We start from the raw sequence: 14,455 nt of genomic DNA, 5'->3' as shown, positions 1-14,455 counted from the left end.
ATTGAACCCAGGGATACTTAATCATTGAGCTAAATCTGAGCCCTTTTTTATTTCTTATTTTGAGACAGGGTCTTGCTAGGTTGCTTAGGCCCTCACTAAATTGCTGAGGATGGTCTTGAATTTGCAGTCTTCCTGCTTCAGCTCCCAAGTCTTCAGGGTTATAGGTGTTTGCCGCCATGGCTGCATTAAGTGCATTTTAGGTAGCACTTTTCAGTGCTCCTGCTTACCTTCAGAGTGGCACATGTTCATTTCTGAGTTGCATTCATGGGCACATTGTCTAAGATTTAAAAATTCTAACCTGGAAATTTTATAAAACATATGTTGTGAGTTAGACTTATACCTTAATATTGAAAATAAAGAAAAAAAATTCTACACAGGTAAAATACTTGTGTGATTAATGTTGTATATTTACATAAAACAAAATAAAATCAGAATTTATAGTTTCTCTTAAGAAAAAATATATGCACATATGTATTCCAGCAGATGTAGCATTTCCTATTATAAAACTTAATCTGACAAAGCCTTCAGATATCATGAATTTATAATATTTCTCATTTAAATTTCAGAAAACTCATTTTTTTCAGAAATGGAAAATTATTTTCACTTTTTCTGTACAAATATGGTGTGATTTTAACCAAATTATTTTCTACTTTTCTTAGTTTACTTTTTTAAAAATTATTTATTTTTTAGTTGTCTTGATACAATATCTTTATTTTATTTATTTTTATGTGGTTCTGAGGATTGAATCCAGGGCCTTGCACAAGCTAGGTTAGCACTCTACTGCTGAGCCACAATCCCAGCCCTTAGTTTACTTTTTTGTTTTTTTTAAACTGGAGTTTTATTGATATTAGGGGTTTTGATTCTATTTTAACAGATTCTAGCTAAGAACTAGGATATGACCTATTTATCAAAAGTTGAGTCAGGTCTTGGTAACTGTGTCAAAGACAGTTAGAAATAGAAAACTGCATTTTAGATAAATATGGATAATTTTAAATGTGAAAATATTTAGTTTTGACCCAGATATGGTGACACAGCAACTTGGGAGGCTGAGGTAGAGGATTGCAAGTTCAGAACCAGCTTCAGCAAATTAGTGAGGCCCTAAACAACTTGTACCTCCTCTTAAAATAAAAAGGGTTGGGGGTATTGCTCAGTGGTTAAGCACCTCCAAGTTCAAACCCCAGCACTCCCCCCATCCTCCACACATAAAGAATTGAACCAGAATTAAAATAAAATATTGAAATCCTTGTGAAATTTATCAGTTAGTAGGAAGAATGAATTTCTTTTTAAAACTGAAATGTTCCCAAAGGAATGTTCTCAGTCAATACCTATGTAGATAAAGTTTCTCAAATTCTCATCACTGTATTTAAAATAATACAAAATTGAAGTCATTCCTTTATCTTCAGCTAACCAGTGTCCTGGTAAAGTAATCACAAATTCTTTCTGAAGTCAGGAGAATTAGAATAAGTGAATTTTCTGTGTTAATATAACATGTCTTCAAAACCTACTTTTATTCTTGAAATTTTAGCATATATCTATATGAAGATGAAATTTACACTAAATATTTTGTTCTATGTTACATAGACTTTACATGGCTAATGCAATTCATTTTAATAGGTTCGTGTGAATTCCTTAGTGTGCTTAGGAAAGATTTTGGAATACTTGGATAAGTGGTTTGTACTTGACGATATACTACCCTTCTTACAACAAATTCCATCCAAGGAACCTGCAGTCCTCATGGGAATTTTAGGTACCTGAAACTTAAAGTCATTTTATTCTACTTTATTATTTTATAGTTATGCAAGTAAATTTTCCATTTTATAAAACCATTGTACTCGCTTTTCATTATTATAGCAATCAGTAATTGAAATATGATGGGATAAATATTGTAATATAACTTTGCTCTTTGTGTTGATTTTAGTAAAAGCATTAGAGTCTTTTTTAAAATTTTTTTTATTCTAATTAGTTATACATAACAGTAGAATACATTTTGACACATCATATATCATGGAGTATAACTTCTCATTCTGGTTGTACATAGTATAGAGTTACACAGGTCATGTAATCATATATGCACATAGGTTAATAATGTCTAATTCATTCTACCCAATTCCTTCCCCATGTCCCCTCCCCTCCCTTTACTACCCTCTGTCTAGTGCAAAATACCTCTATTCTCTCCCACCCCCTATTGTGAATTAGCCTCCGAATATCAGAGAAAACATTTGGCCTTTGGTTCTTTGGGATTGGCTCATTTTACTTAGCATAATATTCTCCAGTTCCACCCATTTACCGGGAGATGCCATCATTTCATTGTTCTTTAAGGCTGAGTAATATTCCATTGTGTATATGTACCACAGTTTCTTTATTCATTTATCTGTTGAAGGTCGCCTAGGTTAGTTCTATAGTTTAGCTACTGTGAATTGAGTGCTATAAACATTGATGTGGCAGTGTCACTGTAGGTAGGGCATTAGAATCTTCACATTTATAAAGGATAAGATGTTTGGGAGTCCTAACTTTGCAAATATCATGATAGCATATAGTTTTCCCCATAAAATGGTACACAGTAAGAGAGACAAAGTTGAAATTCTGATAACAGTCTTCTAAGAGGCAAAGTATTTTTTCTGCATTATTTTATCCTCCCCCAAATACAATGAGATAGCTATTATTATTATTTTTTATAACAATGAAACTAAGGCTCAGATAGGTTGAGTTATTCAAGATCATACAGCTGGGGAGTAGTAAAGCTGATTTTTAAAATTTATATACATTTGAATCTTAACCATTATGTTTTATTGCTAAGTGATTTGTTGATTAAGCATATTAGTTTTAAAGCACATTTTATTCTATTGGCAAATTACTCTGTCCAAAAACTCTGAAATTGTATATAGTTAAAGCTGTGAAAATATAATATGGAAATGTCAGAGCAAATGTCTAAGAACATCCTCTTATAATAGAAACAGACATAACTATAGAAGCAAAAAAAATCTTTTATTAAATTTGAGATTTTTTATTTTTAAGAGACACTATACTACTTATTTAGGTACCTTAACACTTACTATAATGTGCAACTTAGTGCATATTTTTAGAAATGATTAGCAAATATTTATTATAGATCTCTGTGGATATAGAACTCTTGGGTTATGGTATGAATCTTTTTTTTTGCTCAAAGAAGTTCATTTTGAGCAAGAGTTTTGCATAGTAGAAAGGGGCTCTGATTCTAATCTGAGTTCTCTTGGTTCCTGGTTCCTGGGGTGATCTTGAAAAGTTTCTTCAGTTATTAAATAAGGATAAAAATAACATCATTGTAGGATTTTTATAAGAATTCAGTGAAACAAAGAGATATAATGAGCATATAGTGAGCATAGTGTCTAGTAAATAGTTAATAGATGCTTAATAAAAGTATTGTTTGCGTACATCAGCTATGTGTATATTAACAATAATAGCAGATAGGGCAGATAAAGCTTTGGATTATATATAGAACACTTAATAACACAAAGGTATTCAGAGAATTAGGAGCAAATGTACAATTTACAACCAGAAAACTGGAATGGGTATAACAAGTGTGGTCTTGAAGGTCAAATAAATAGGTGAGACAGTAGGGAATGATAGTGGGGTTAAATTTTTAAGTTTCAAACATGTTGAATTTTATTTGATAAAAAGTGAATACATGTAATGTACATATACTTAAACACTTTGAAATAGATGCCTTAAGTGTAGATGTGAAGTCTGAAATAGATGTTTTATGAACAGAGGAGTATTCTGTAACCTTACTGCTTTACTGTGAGAACTGAACCTGGATCTGATTAAGCTTTTTTTTTTTTTTAAATATTTGTTGTTGTTGTAGGTGGACGCATTACCTTTATTTTATTTATTTATATGTGGTGTTGAGGATTGAACCCAGGGCCTCACATATGCCAGGAGAGCGCTCTACCGCTGAGCCACAACCCTAGCCCTGATTAAGCTTTTAATATGCTATTGTTACATGCACAAAAGAGCATAGGATAAATATGCCATACTATTTAAATCTGTATTGATGATAAGGCTGAAATTATTCTGATCCATATGTAAGAGCATCCTAATTCTGAGGTTCTGACTGGGAAAAATTTGTACTATACCAATTACCAAAAAATTTCATACAGACATGCTGTTTGAATGATTACTATTAACTTATAAACACTTTATCTTATAAAATTGGTCACATTCTTTTCTATCAGGTATTTACAAATGTACTTTTACTCATAAGAAGCTGGGAATCACCAAAGAGCAGCTGGCTGGAAAAGTGTTGCCACATCTCATTCCTCTGAGTATTGAAAACAATCTCAATCTTAATCAGGTAGGAATATTTTTGTGTTTATTCAGTTTACTGTTTTCTTGGAATTATATATGTTGTATAACTATATAAGTATATTACATGTAAAAATTGATGAAACAAGGAAAAATATGGCAGAGTTAGATGAAGAAAGTTTATGGGTAGGAAGGGAAGATAGATAAATATAAATATTTGGGAACTGATAAATGAGCAGAATGTTGAAAGATGAGTAGTGTTGTAACTACTTTAGATCCAGGCTGAGAAACTAACATGAATAAAGAACAAACTCAAGCAATGTGTTGGAGATTATATTTGTTATTCATTGCTATATAATGTCATTGCAAATTTATTGGTTTTTTTTTTTCTCCGTATTTTTGGTTGTGGGTTTGTTTGTTTTATGTTGTATCTTGGCCTGTATGTGCTAGGCAAGCACTCTACCACTGAGCTACTGTCAGAAAATTGCCTGTGCTGTCCTTGGACTTGCCGTCCTCCTGCATCAGACTCCCAAATAGCTAGGATTACAGGCATTGACCACCTGTGCCTGGCTAAATTTAGTGTTTTAAAGAAAATCACATTATCTCACAGTTTCTATGGATTAACCAAGCCAGGGCTTGGCTTAGTTGGAGTCTCTACTCAGAATTTCTCATAGTGCTGAGTCAAGGACTTAGGGCTCACTTGAAGGCCCATCTGGTGGATAATCTACTTCTAAGTGCATTTACATGGTTTGTGGCAGGATTCAGTTCCTTTTGGCAGTTGGACTGAGGGTCTTAGTCCTAGCTGGGTGATAATTGTATGCCACTGTTGGTTCTAGGCCACGTTGGCTTCTCTACCATGGCAGGTTGTGTCATGAAAGCCAACAAGAGAGTTTGGCCTAGAAGGAAGTCACCCGTCTTGCTTAAACTCTAAAGATATGAGATTACACACGGCCATAAAAAGCAGTAGAAGGAGGTAATTGGGAACCATATTAAAGAGCTTATCTGCTACAGAGAAGAAGTAATTCAATTTGATATGTAGGGGAAAATAGGATAAGATAAAGTAAGACTAAAATGGGTAGCCTTTAAATGCCAGTCTGATTTAGGTATTTGAACTTTCAAGATGTATGTATTTGGGCAAAAGTATAATGTATGTTCAAAAATTATTATAGAATTCTCTCTATATACCTCTTGATACAGTTACCATAGCTATGGTTACTCTGACTCTTCCTGAAGAGTTAAACTCTTCTTCAAAGTCTGGTTATTATGGTTTATTATTCATTGTAACCCCAACCCTTAGTGCAGTGCCAAAACCAAAAACCAGATTGAGAGAAAACTTGAGATATAAAGTCACAACAAGATATTTTTTGTTTACAGTGGAAATGGTGTTTAATGAAGTATAATGGAGAAGTATGAGAAGAGTTACTGTTTAACTTGAGAATATCAGAGATGGATAGGCAGGGCAGATTTAGAAAGAAGGACTCAAAAGTGATTTATTGCAATGAAGGAAGCAGAAAGTTTCAAAATAAAACGAGATTTTTTTGGCAGTGTGGAGAGTACTGAGTGAGCAGTTTTGAGGTAGAGAAACTTGTGAAGGATTTAACATTCTGTTTGAAGGAATAGGATAAGCCTTTGAAAGTTTGTTCCTAGATTTGATACTTTATCTTGGGTGGCAAGATTGGGTTTAGGGTTGGCAAAATAGGAGACATTGAATACTAAAGAGGAATAGGATAATATGCCCTTTCATCTGTTTTGTAATTTCTGTTTGTGGTTCTCATAATTCTGATTTAGGATGTTTTAATATATTTCCAAATGCTTATTTTAGGATGTATGATTCCATTTGAAATCTTATGTTTTCTTCAGCTTTATGATTTCTTTTTTAGGGCCTATTTTCATCTTCAGAAATACTTTGGATCATATCTTTCTGGTGCTTTACAGTAGGTTAGCAGAGATATGATCTGCTTTCCTATTCATGGTCAGGGTTCCTAATTCACGTTCTGATGGTTGTGATTTAAAATAATTTAAGTATACTATACTTTAAGTGAAAAGAGATAAAGGAACTTAGTAAAAAGACATTTTTAACATTTGATTAAAAAACTGCAGAGGGCTGGGTTGTGGCTCAGTGGTAGAGCATTTGCCTACCATGTGCGAGGCCTTGGGTTCGATCCTCAGCACCACATAAAAATAAACAAAGTTATTAAAAAAAAAAAAAAACTTCAGACACACTGAACAATCTATGATGTGTTTATGGAAAGCTTCTAAGACCCCCCAACCCCCTGGACAGATTGGATGGCTCATTGGTACCCATGTATAGGTATACTTATAGTTCCTGTTTATTGTGGTGAAAGGATATAAAGCAAAATTGGGAAAGGGGAAAGATTCATAGGGCCCAGTCTGGAAGAAAGTTGGCACAAACTTCTAGAGGTCTTTCCTAGTGAAATCACATAGGATGCTTTCAGTTTGCCTAATAATGAGTTGTGACAAAATGAAATTTTATCACCTAGGGAATCTCACTGGAGACTCAGTACCCAAAGTTTTTATTGAGAACTGATCATGTAGTATCCTCTGCTTGGCATGTTCTCAAATCCAGACTCCCAAAAGGAAAGCAGGTGTTCAGCATGTCATAAATTCTTTGTAGAAGCAGTTTAAGTGTAGGGAACCACTCTTATCAGTTAATAATGGAATCCATCCTGAAATCTAAGTTCCAGTTACCAGCCAGAGGCTGACTTGGTAAGCAGACCTAAAAATAGCTGTTCAGGCCTATCATGTTAACTCTTCTTTGCACAAACTACACACAACAATATGAATGAATCTCACAAACATAAAGTAAATGAAACAGATGATTCTATTTATATAAAGTACAAAAACAGTTTACATAGCTGGAAGTCAAAATAGTGCTTATCTGTAGGGGTTGGGAGTGGGAAATGACTAGAAGAGGTTAGAAGAAAGCTTCTGGGGTGCTGACAATGTTTTGTTTCTATATCAGGCTACTGGTTTTGATGGGCATGTTCAGTTTATGAATTTTTTGAGCTGTGTATATACACACACACAGATTTTTCTATTAATATATTATACTTCAGTGAAGGTTTTTAAAAAACGAATCAGAAAGTCATAATAAATGGTTGAAGCAATATACTTTTTGTAATTCTCATGATAAGATGAAAAGAAAGAGTCTTCCTGTAACTTATGGTGTCATTAGAATAACTTGTTTAAGATGATCTAGAGGTACTATAAGAATCATGGACCATTAACCAAAGTTTAACCAAAAAAAAAAAAAAAGATGTAGTATTAGGCATATTTATGAATTTTAATTATTTGAAAGATGAATTGATTTAATATTTGATTTAATATTTGTTGATTTAATATTTCTGCTAAATTTTCAAAAAACAGTGTTCATTCTAGCCAAATTTGTCATTTTTCTAACAATTTGTTTAAACAGAAGTTTTTTATATATTATTAAATGAATTGAGTTGTCCAGATAGGACAACTTATCAATGTATAACTGCTGGGGTAAACTTATGTAAAACCTTTGAAAACTTAGCAGTAGAGTATTACTTAGCATGTGTGAGGCCCTGGGTTCAGTTCTCAGTGCCAGAAAAAAAAAAAAATCCTGAAATAATAGCTGTCTGACAACTTAGTATACATATATAACTCATTGAAACATGTTTTCTTGAACTTAAAAGCCTCATCAGCTATCATGTCACCACCATATAAAGGTTATAAAAACTTTCTGTGATATGCTGAATTTAAATGTACTATGCTTGTTGTGAGCCACTGGAAAAATACACAATTGTGATTAGCTTATTTACCTTAATTGATTACTGCAAACTTGAAATTTTATAACCATATCAATTTCTTATTATACCAGTTCAATTCTTTCATTTCCGTCATAAAAGAGATGCTTAGTAGATTGGAGTCTGAACATAAAACTAAACTGGAGCAACTTCATATAATGCAAGAACAGCAGAAGTAAGTAGGTTGTAAATGAATTGCACATTGTCCAGTAGTGAGATAAAAATTACCTCATGATTGATATTTTAGAATATGGAATAGAAAAATTGCTGGATTTTAATTTGACCATATTTAAAAATTTTCTGACATATTAAGTTGAATTGAGATAAAATAGGATGTTGGAAAATCTGACTTCTGAGTACAAAAATGTAATATACTTTAATCGTAGCATTTTCTCTACATAAGGGATTTTCTCAGAAATAGAATTTTGTCAGTTTTAGCCATTGGACTCGTAATCGTAGGTTATTAAACACCTTATCTCAAATGTTGTTTTTAAAAAGGACTTTTAAACAAATGTTTTTTTTTTTATTAAATTGTTTTTATTTATATATGACAGCGGAATGCATTATAATTCATATTACACATATAGAGCTCAAATTTTTCATATCTCTAATTGTATACAAAGTATATTCACACCAATTTGTGTCTTCATACATGTTCTTTGGATAATGATGACAAAAGTTATTTTTTTGAACAAGCAGATATTATTAGTAGGAAACAATGGACAATATTATACTCTCTCTAAAGAATGATGTTGCAATTTATTTAGATTCTAATAAATTCTGAAGGCAAACAGTTTTTAGGATGTGTATTTTAAAATATGCATTTGTTTTTATTGCTTTGTTATAATTCATCTCTTCTGTAGATCTTTGGACATAGGAAATTCAATGAATGCTTCTGAGGAGATAAAAGTTACAAATGTTGGGAATCAGGTAAGATATTTAATTTTTGCAGAAAGTACTTAATGGTGTGCTTTATTTAGGGGCCCTTTAAGCAATAAAGTCACTTTTTTTTTTTTTTAACAGAGTGAAAGCATTTAATTTGTATAATACCCATAAACCAAGGAACGTATTTTTTTGTAATTTTAAAGTTTACTTACACACACACATACACACAGTAGTATTGTTTATTTTGAGACTATAGTAATCTTTATAACAAAAGTCTATGTTTTGAACTTAACTCTAAAAGAAATGAACTTGAATGGTTATCTTAACATGGAATAAAATGAGAGGCTGAGTCTTATGTGAGGTGGCTTCTTGACAAATCTTAGGTAAGGTGTTTTAGTTTTGAAACTAATCTTTGTCTCCATCTTGAATATTATTTTATAAGGTTTGTATGTATCAATTTAAAAAAAATTTAAAACAACTTGTTCTACTTAGTTATACATGACAGTAGTATGCATTTTGATACATTAAACACAAATGGAACATAACTTCTCATTCTTCTGGCTATACATGGTGCCATTTTTATTAGTTCTGTATCAGAGGTGCATGTGGTTAAAGATTTTTTCCTATTCTGTAGGCTCTCTCTTTATGTTATTGATTGTTTCCTTTGCTGAGAAGAAGCTTTTTAATTTGAATCCATTCTATGTATTGATTCTTGATTTTACTTCTTGTGCCAACAGTTTTATTCAGGAAGTCAGTACCTAAGCTGACATGATGAAGATTTGGGCCTCCTTTTCCTTCTATTAAGTGCAGGGTCTCTGTTCTAGTGCCTCAATCTTTGATACACTTTGAGTTGGTTTTGTGCAGGGTGAGAGGTTTAATTTCATTTTGCTACATATGGATTTCCACTTTTCCCAGCACCATCTGTTGAAGAGGCTATCTTTTCCCCAATGTATATTTTGGCACCTTTGTCTAGTATGAGATAACTGTATTTATGTGGGTTTGTCTCTATGTCTTCTATTTTATACCATTGGACTACATGTCTGTTTTAGGACCAATGCCATGCTGTTTTTGTTCCTGTTGCTATGTATTATAGTTTAAGGTCTGGTATTGTGATGCCTCCTGCTTTGTTCTTCTTGCTAAGGGTTGCTTTGGTATTTTGTTTCTCTTATTTTTCCAAATGAATTTCATGACTGCTTTCTCTTTTTCTATGAAGAACATCTTCAGAAACTTAATGGAAATTGCATTAATTTTGTATAGTGCTTTTGGTAGGATGGTCATGTTGACAATATTAATTCTGTCTATCCAAGAACATGGGAGATCTTTCCATCTTCTAAGGTCTTCTTCAGTTTTTTTCTTTAGTGTTCTGTACTTTTCATTGTAGAGGTCTTTCACCTCTTTTTTTCTTTTTTAGTTGTCAGTTTTTATTTATTTATATGTGGTGCTGAGAATTGAACCCAGTGCCTCACACATATTAGGCAAGGACTCTACCACTGAGCCACAACCCTAACCCTTCACCTCTATTGTTAGATTGATTCCCAAGTTTTTTTTATTTTTTTTTTGAGGCTATTGTGAATAGGGTAGTTTCCTAATTTTTTTTCACATTGAATTCATCACTTATGTAAAGAAATGCATTTGATTTATGGGTATTGATTTTATATCCTGCTACTTTGCTAATTTATTTATTAGTTCTAGACGTTTTTCTGGTGGAATTTTTTGGCTCTTTTAGATATAGAATCATGTCCTCAGCAAATAGTGATAGTTTGAGCTCTTTTCCAGTTTGTATCCCTTTAATTTCTGATTGCTCTGAATAGAGTTCCAAGGACTATGTTGAGTAGAAGTGGTGAAATAGGGCATCCTTGTCTTGTTCTAGTTTTTAGAGGGAATGCTCTCAATTTTTCTCCATTTAGAATGATGTTTGTCTTGTGTTTAGCATACATAGCTTTTAAATTTCTTTTTTGTTTAATAAACTCTTTTTTTAAAGTTATAAATGGACATAATATCTTTATTTTATTTATTTTATGTGGTGCTGAGTATCAAACCCAGTGCCTCACATGTGCTGGGCAAATGCTCTCCGATGAGCCACAACCCCAGCATGCATGCATAACATTTAGAGTATTGAGGTATGGTCCTACTATCCCTAGTTTTTGTGGTGTTTTGAACATGAAGAGGTGCTATATTTTGTCAATGCTTTTTCTGCATCTATTGAGATAATCATATGACTCTGTTGATGTGGTTTATTATGTTTATTGATTTCTGTATGTTGAACCAGCTTTGCGTCCCTGGAGTGAAACCCACTTGATCATGGTGCATTATCTTTTTAATAAGTTTTTGAATGCGATTTGCCAGAATTTTATTAAGAATTTTTGCGTCTTCATCAGGGATATTGGTCTGAAGTTTTCTTTCATTGAGTAGTGTCTGTCAGGTTTTGATGTCAGGATGATACTAGCCTCACAGAATGAGTTTGGAAGGGCTCCCTCTTTTTCTATTTCATGGAATAATTTGAAGAGTATTGGTATTAATTCTTTGAAGATCTTATAGAACTCTGCTGAGAATCCATCTGGTTCTGGGCTTTGCTTGGTTGGTAGGCTTTTGATGGCGTCTTCTATTTCATTGCTTGAAATTGATCTGCTTAAATTGTGTATGTCCTTCTGACTTAGTTTGGGTAGGTCATATTTCTCTAGAAGTTTGTTGATGTCTTTGAGATTTTCTATTTTATTGGAGTATAAATTTTTAAAATAGTTTCCAATTATCTTCTATATTTTATTAGTGTCCATCATGATATTTCCTTTTTCATCACAAATTTTAGTAATTTAGTTTTCTTTCTCTTTGTCAGTGTAGCTAAGGGTTTATCAATTTCATTTATTTTTTCAAAGAACCAACTTTTCGTTTTACCAATTTTCCGAATTGTTTCTTTTGTTTCAATTTCATTGATTTCAGCTGTGATTTTAATTATTTCCTGTCTTCTTCTTTTGGTGTTGATTTGTTCTTCTTTTTCTAGGGCTTTGAGATGTAATGTTAGCTCATTTATTTGTTGACTTTTTATTCTTTTAATGTATGAGCTCACTGCAATGAACTTTCCTCTAAGCACTGCCTTCATAGTGTCCCAGAGATTTTGATATATTGTATCAGTGTTCTCATTTACTCTAAGTATTTTTTTTATTTCCTCCCTGATAAAATCACATTTTTATTGGAGTCTCTTTGAATGATGGAATTTTTCTGTTTCACTAGATTGACAAGGTTTTTAACAACATTGGAACAGATCTTCTGACTTGTGAATCAGAAAGTAAAGAAGATGGGTTACAAAATAGACATAAAAGAGTGAGTTTCTTTACTCTTTTTTAGCACTCTTATTTATATTGAAGGATTTCCTGTAAACCATGGGTTTTTATTGGGGAACACTATTTAGCATCTTAATAAGAAACATTTTGTAATTATCTTTTTGTATTATCTTCATGAAATATCTTCATCGTTGGAACATGACCTACCCCATGTAGCTTAAGATTTTTGGCTTCCTTTATTACTCGACCTCCCACATGGTAGCATTTCTAGATTGCCTGTCTTTTCTCACTCTGTGTTTCCTATGTTGATGGCAGTCACTTCAGATTGATGCTGTCTATCTACCTTGGGCTCTCCCTAATTGTTGTTCTTCAGTTATTTAATTTCTCTCTTCACTATATCCCAACAATTTGAGTTCTAAACTTTTTCTTTTCTTTCTTTTTTTTTTTTTAGCCCAACAACTTCACCTCTCTTCTTCCCTTTCATTCTGTAGTAACAACTTTAACTTTTATGGTTCATTATAGACTTTTACTTTGGTCTTTTTTAAAAAGATTATTTTTTATATATTTTTAGTTGTTGATGGACCTTTATTTTATTCATTTATTTATATGCAGTGCTAAGAATTGAACCCAGTGCCTCACACATGCTAGGCAAATGCTCTACCACTGAACCACAACCCCAGCCCCTACCTTAACATTTTTTGAAGAGTACCAGTCAGTTATTTGGTAGTATGGTCTTCAATTTGTGTATGCCATTATTTTCTCATAATTAGTCAACATTTATTCATTTTTGGCAAGAATACCACAGAAATGTTGGAGTATACACCCCTCTTGGTTTATTCTGTCAGGAATATATGATCTCAGTATGACTTATTAGTGGTGAGCCAATGCTATTTGAAAGATAATTTCCAAAATAGATTTGATTCCATCTCATAGTGAATTAAAAATCTGAGTAGATTTTTTTCTTCTGTTTCCTATTAAAGTTTGTTCTTTCTCTAATTTTAAATAGTAAACTCTACAATGATACTTTTCTATTGAAATTTTAGTTACACCAATATAAAAAAATACCTAAGTCACTTTTTGACCTCTGCTGTTGTTCTTCTCTTCATTCACCAAATATGAGTACCTGTACATATAAATGGACTACTGGGCATAATAGTTTGTAAAATTATAAGAGAATATATTGTATGACCTTAAGGGGTAGCAAGGTTGTTAATAAAAGAAAAAGATTTCAGATCTTGATGCAGCTGTTGGTAGTGTAAGAATGTATTTATTTAGTTTTTCCTAGGCTTTTTGGTAAGTTTCTAAAGTATTTTTTGAGTGAACTAGTTAGAATTGAACAAGATCTCTCAATTGCAGAATGAAATAACTTAATCATATTCTCATTGACTAGAACAAGATATTTCTAATAAACTATTTTAAAATGATAGCTGTTTTCATACTAGAAATATTTTAGCACAGACTCTGTGAATTTCTGCCTAAAGCTAAAGAAGAAATATTTTGTTTTATAAATGGATTTATGGAGTTGCCAATTGATTTTTTGCTCTCTTTTATTTGAAGGCATCACTTACACTTGAAGAAAAGCAAAAATTAGCAAAAGAACAGGAGCAGACACAGAAGTTGAAAAGCCAGCAGCCTCTTAAACCCCAAGTACACAAACCAGTTGCTCCAGTCAAACAGGTCAGTTAATTTCTTTTGCATAAATTAAAGTATACTACTAGTGAGTAGAAACTAGCCTACTATTATTTGTAAAAGATGTATTTCAAAGAATAATTTAATTGGTTGTTTCTAAAAAAAAGTATGAGCATAAAGGCTTTTCTAGCAGTTCCTTCATAACTTGCCTAATGTACAGTGTTTCATGATAGTGCTTACTATCAGTAAAGAGGAAGCTGAATGAATAGGTGAGGTTTTGAAAAAAGTTAGGTCTCATAGTTCTTCTTCAATTCTCTTCACTTTGAAATGATCAAGAGTATTATTAATATATTCATGCTCTTATGTATTTTATATATATATATATATATATATACACACACACACACACACACACATATACATATACATACATATTTATTTATTTTAGACATTGATGGACCTTTATTTTATTCATTTATTTATATGTGGTGCTGAGAATTGAACCCAGGGCCTCACACATGCTACGCAAATGCTCTACCACTGAGCCACAACTCCAGCTCTGTGCTTATGTATTTTTGAATTAAAAATAGT

At 32.4% G+C, this 14,455-nt stretch overlaps 1 protein-coding gene across 4 annotated transcripts in view; it reads left to right on the top strand.

Annotated features, from left to right (window-relative positions):
• Scyl2 (SCY1 like pseudokinase 2) overlaps positions 1 to 14,455 on the top strand; it is a 63,104-nt gene that overhangs the window by 45,992 nt on the left and 2,657 nt on the right. For 3 of the 4 annotated variants that reach the window (XM_048803269.1, XM_015482883.2, XM_048803278.1), the window contains 6 exons: positions 1,615 to 1,747; positions 4,212 to 4,330; positions 8,147 to 8,247; positions 8,936 to 9,002; positions 12,186 to 12,275; positions 13,793 to 13,912. In XM_048803269.1, coding sequence (XP_048659226.1) covers positions 1,615 to 1,747; positions 4,212 to 4,330; positions 8,147 to 8,247; positions 8,936 to 9,002; positions 12,186 to 12,275; positions 13,793 to 13,912 — 630 coding nt within the window. The remainder of the gene's footprint in view (positions 1 to 1,614; positions 1,748 to 4,211; positions 4,331 to 8,146; positions 8,248 to 8,935; positions 9,003 to 12,185; positions 12,276 to 13,792; positions 13,913 to 14,455) is intronic. The other variant, XM_048803288.1, reaches the window with a different exon arrangement.

This window comes from Marmota marmota, unplaced genomic scaffold (assembly GCF_001458135.2).
Source record: "Marmota marmota marmota unplaced genomic scaffold, marMar, whole genome shotgun sequence".
Taxonomy (NCBI): domain Eukaryota; kingdom Metazoa; phylum Chordata; class Mammalia; order Rodentia; family Sciuridae; genus Marmota; species Marmota marmota.
Note: the sequence above shows the minus strand (reverse complement) of the source record. Positions and strands in the feature narration are given on the sequence as shown.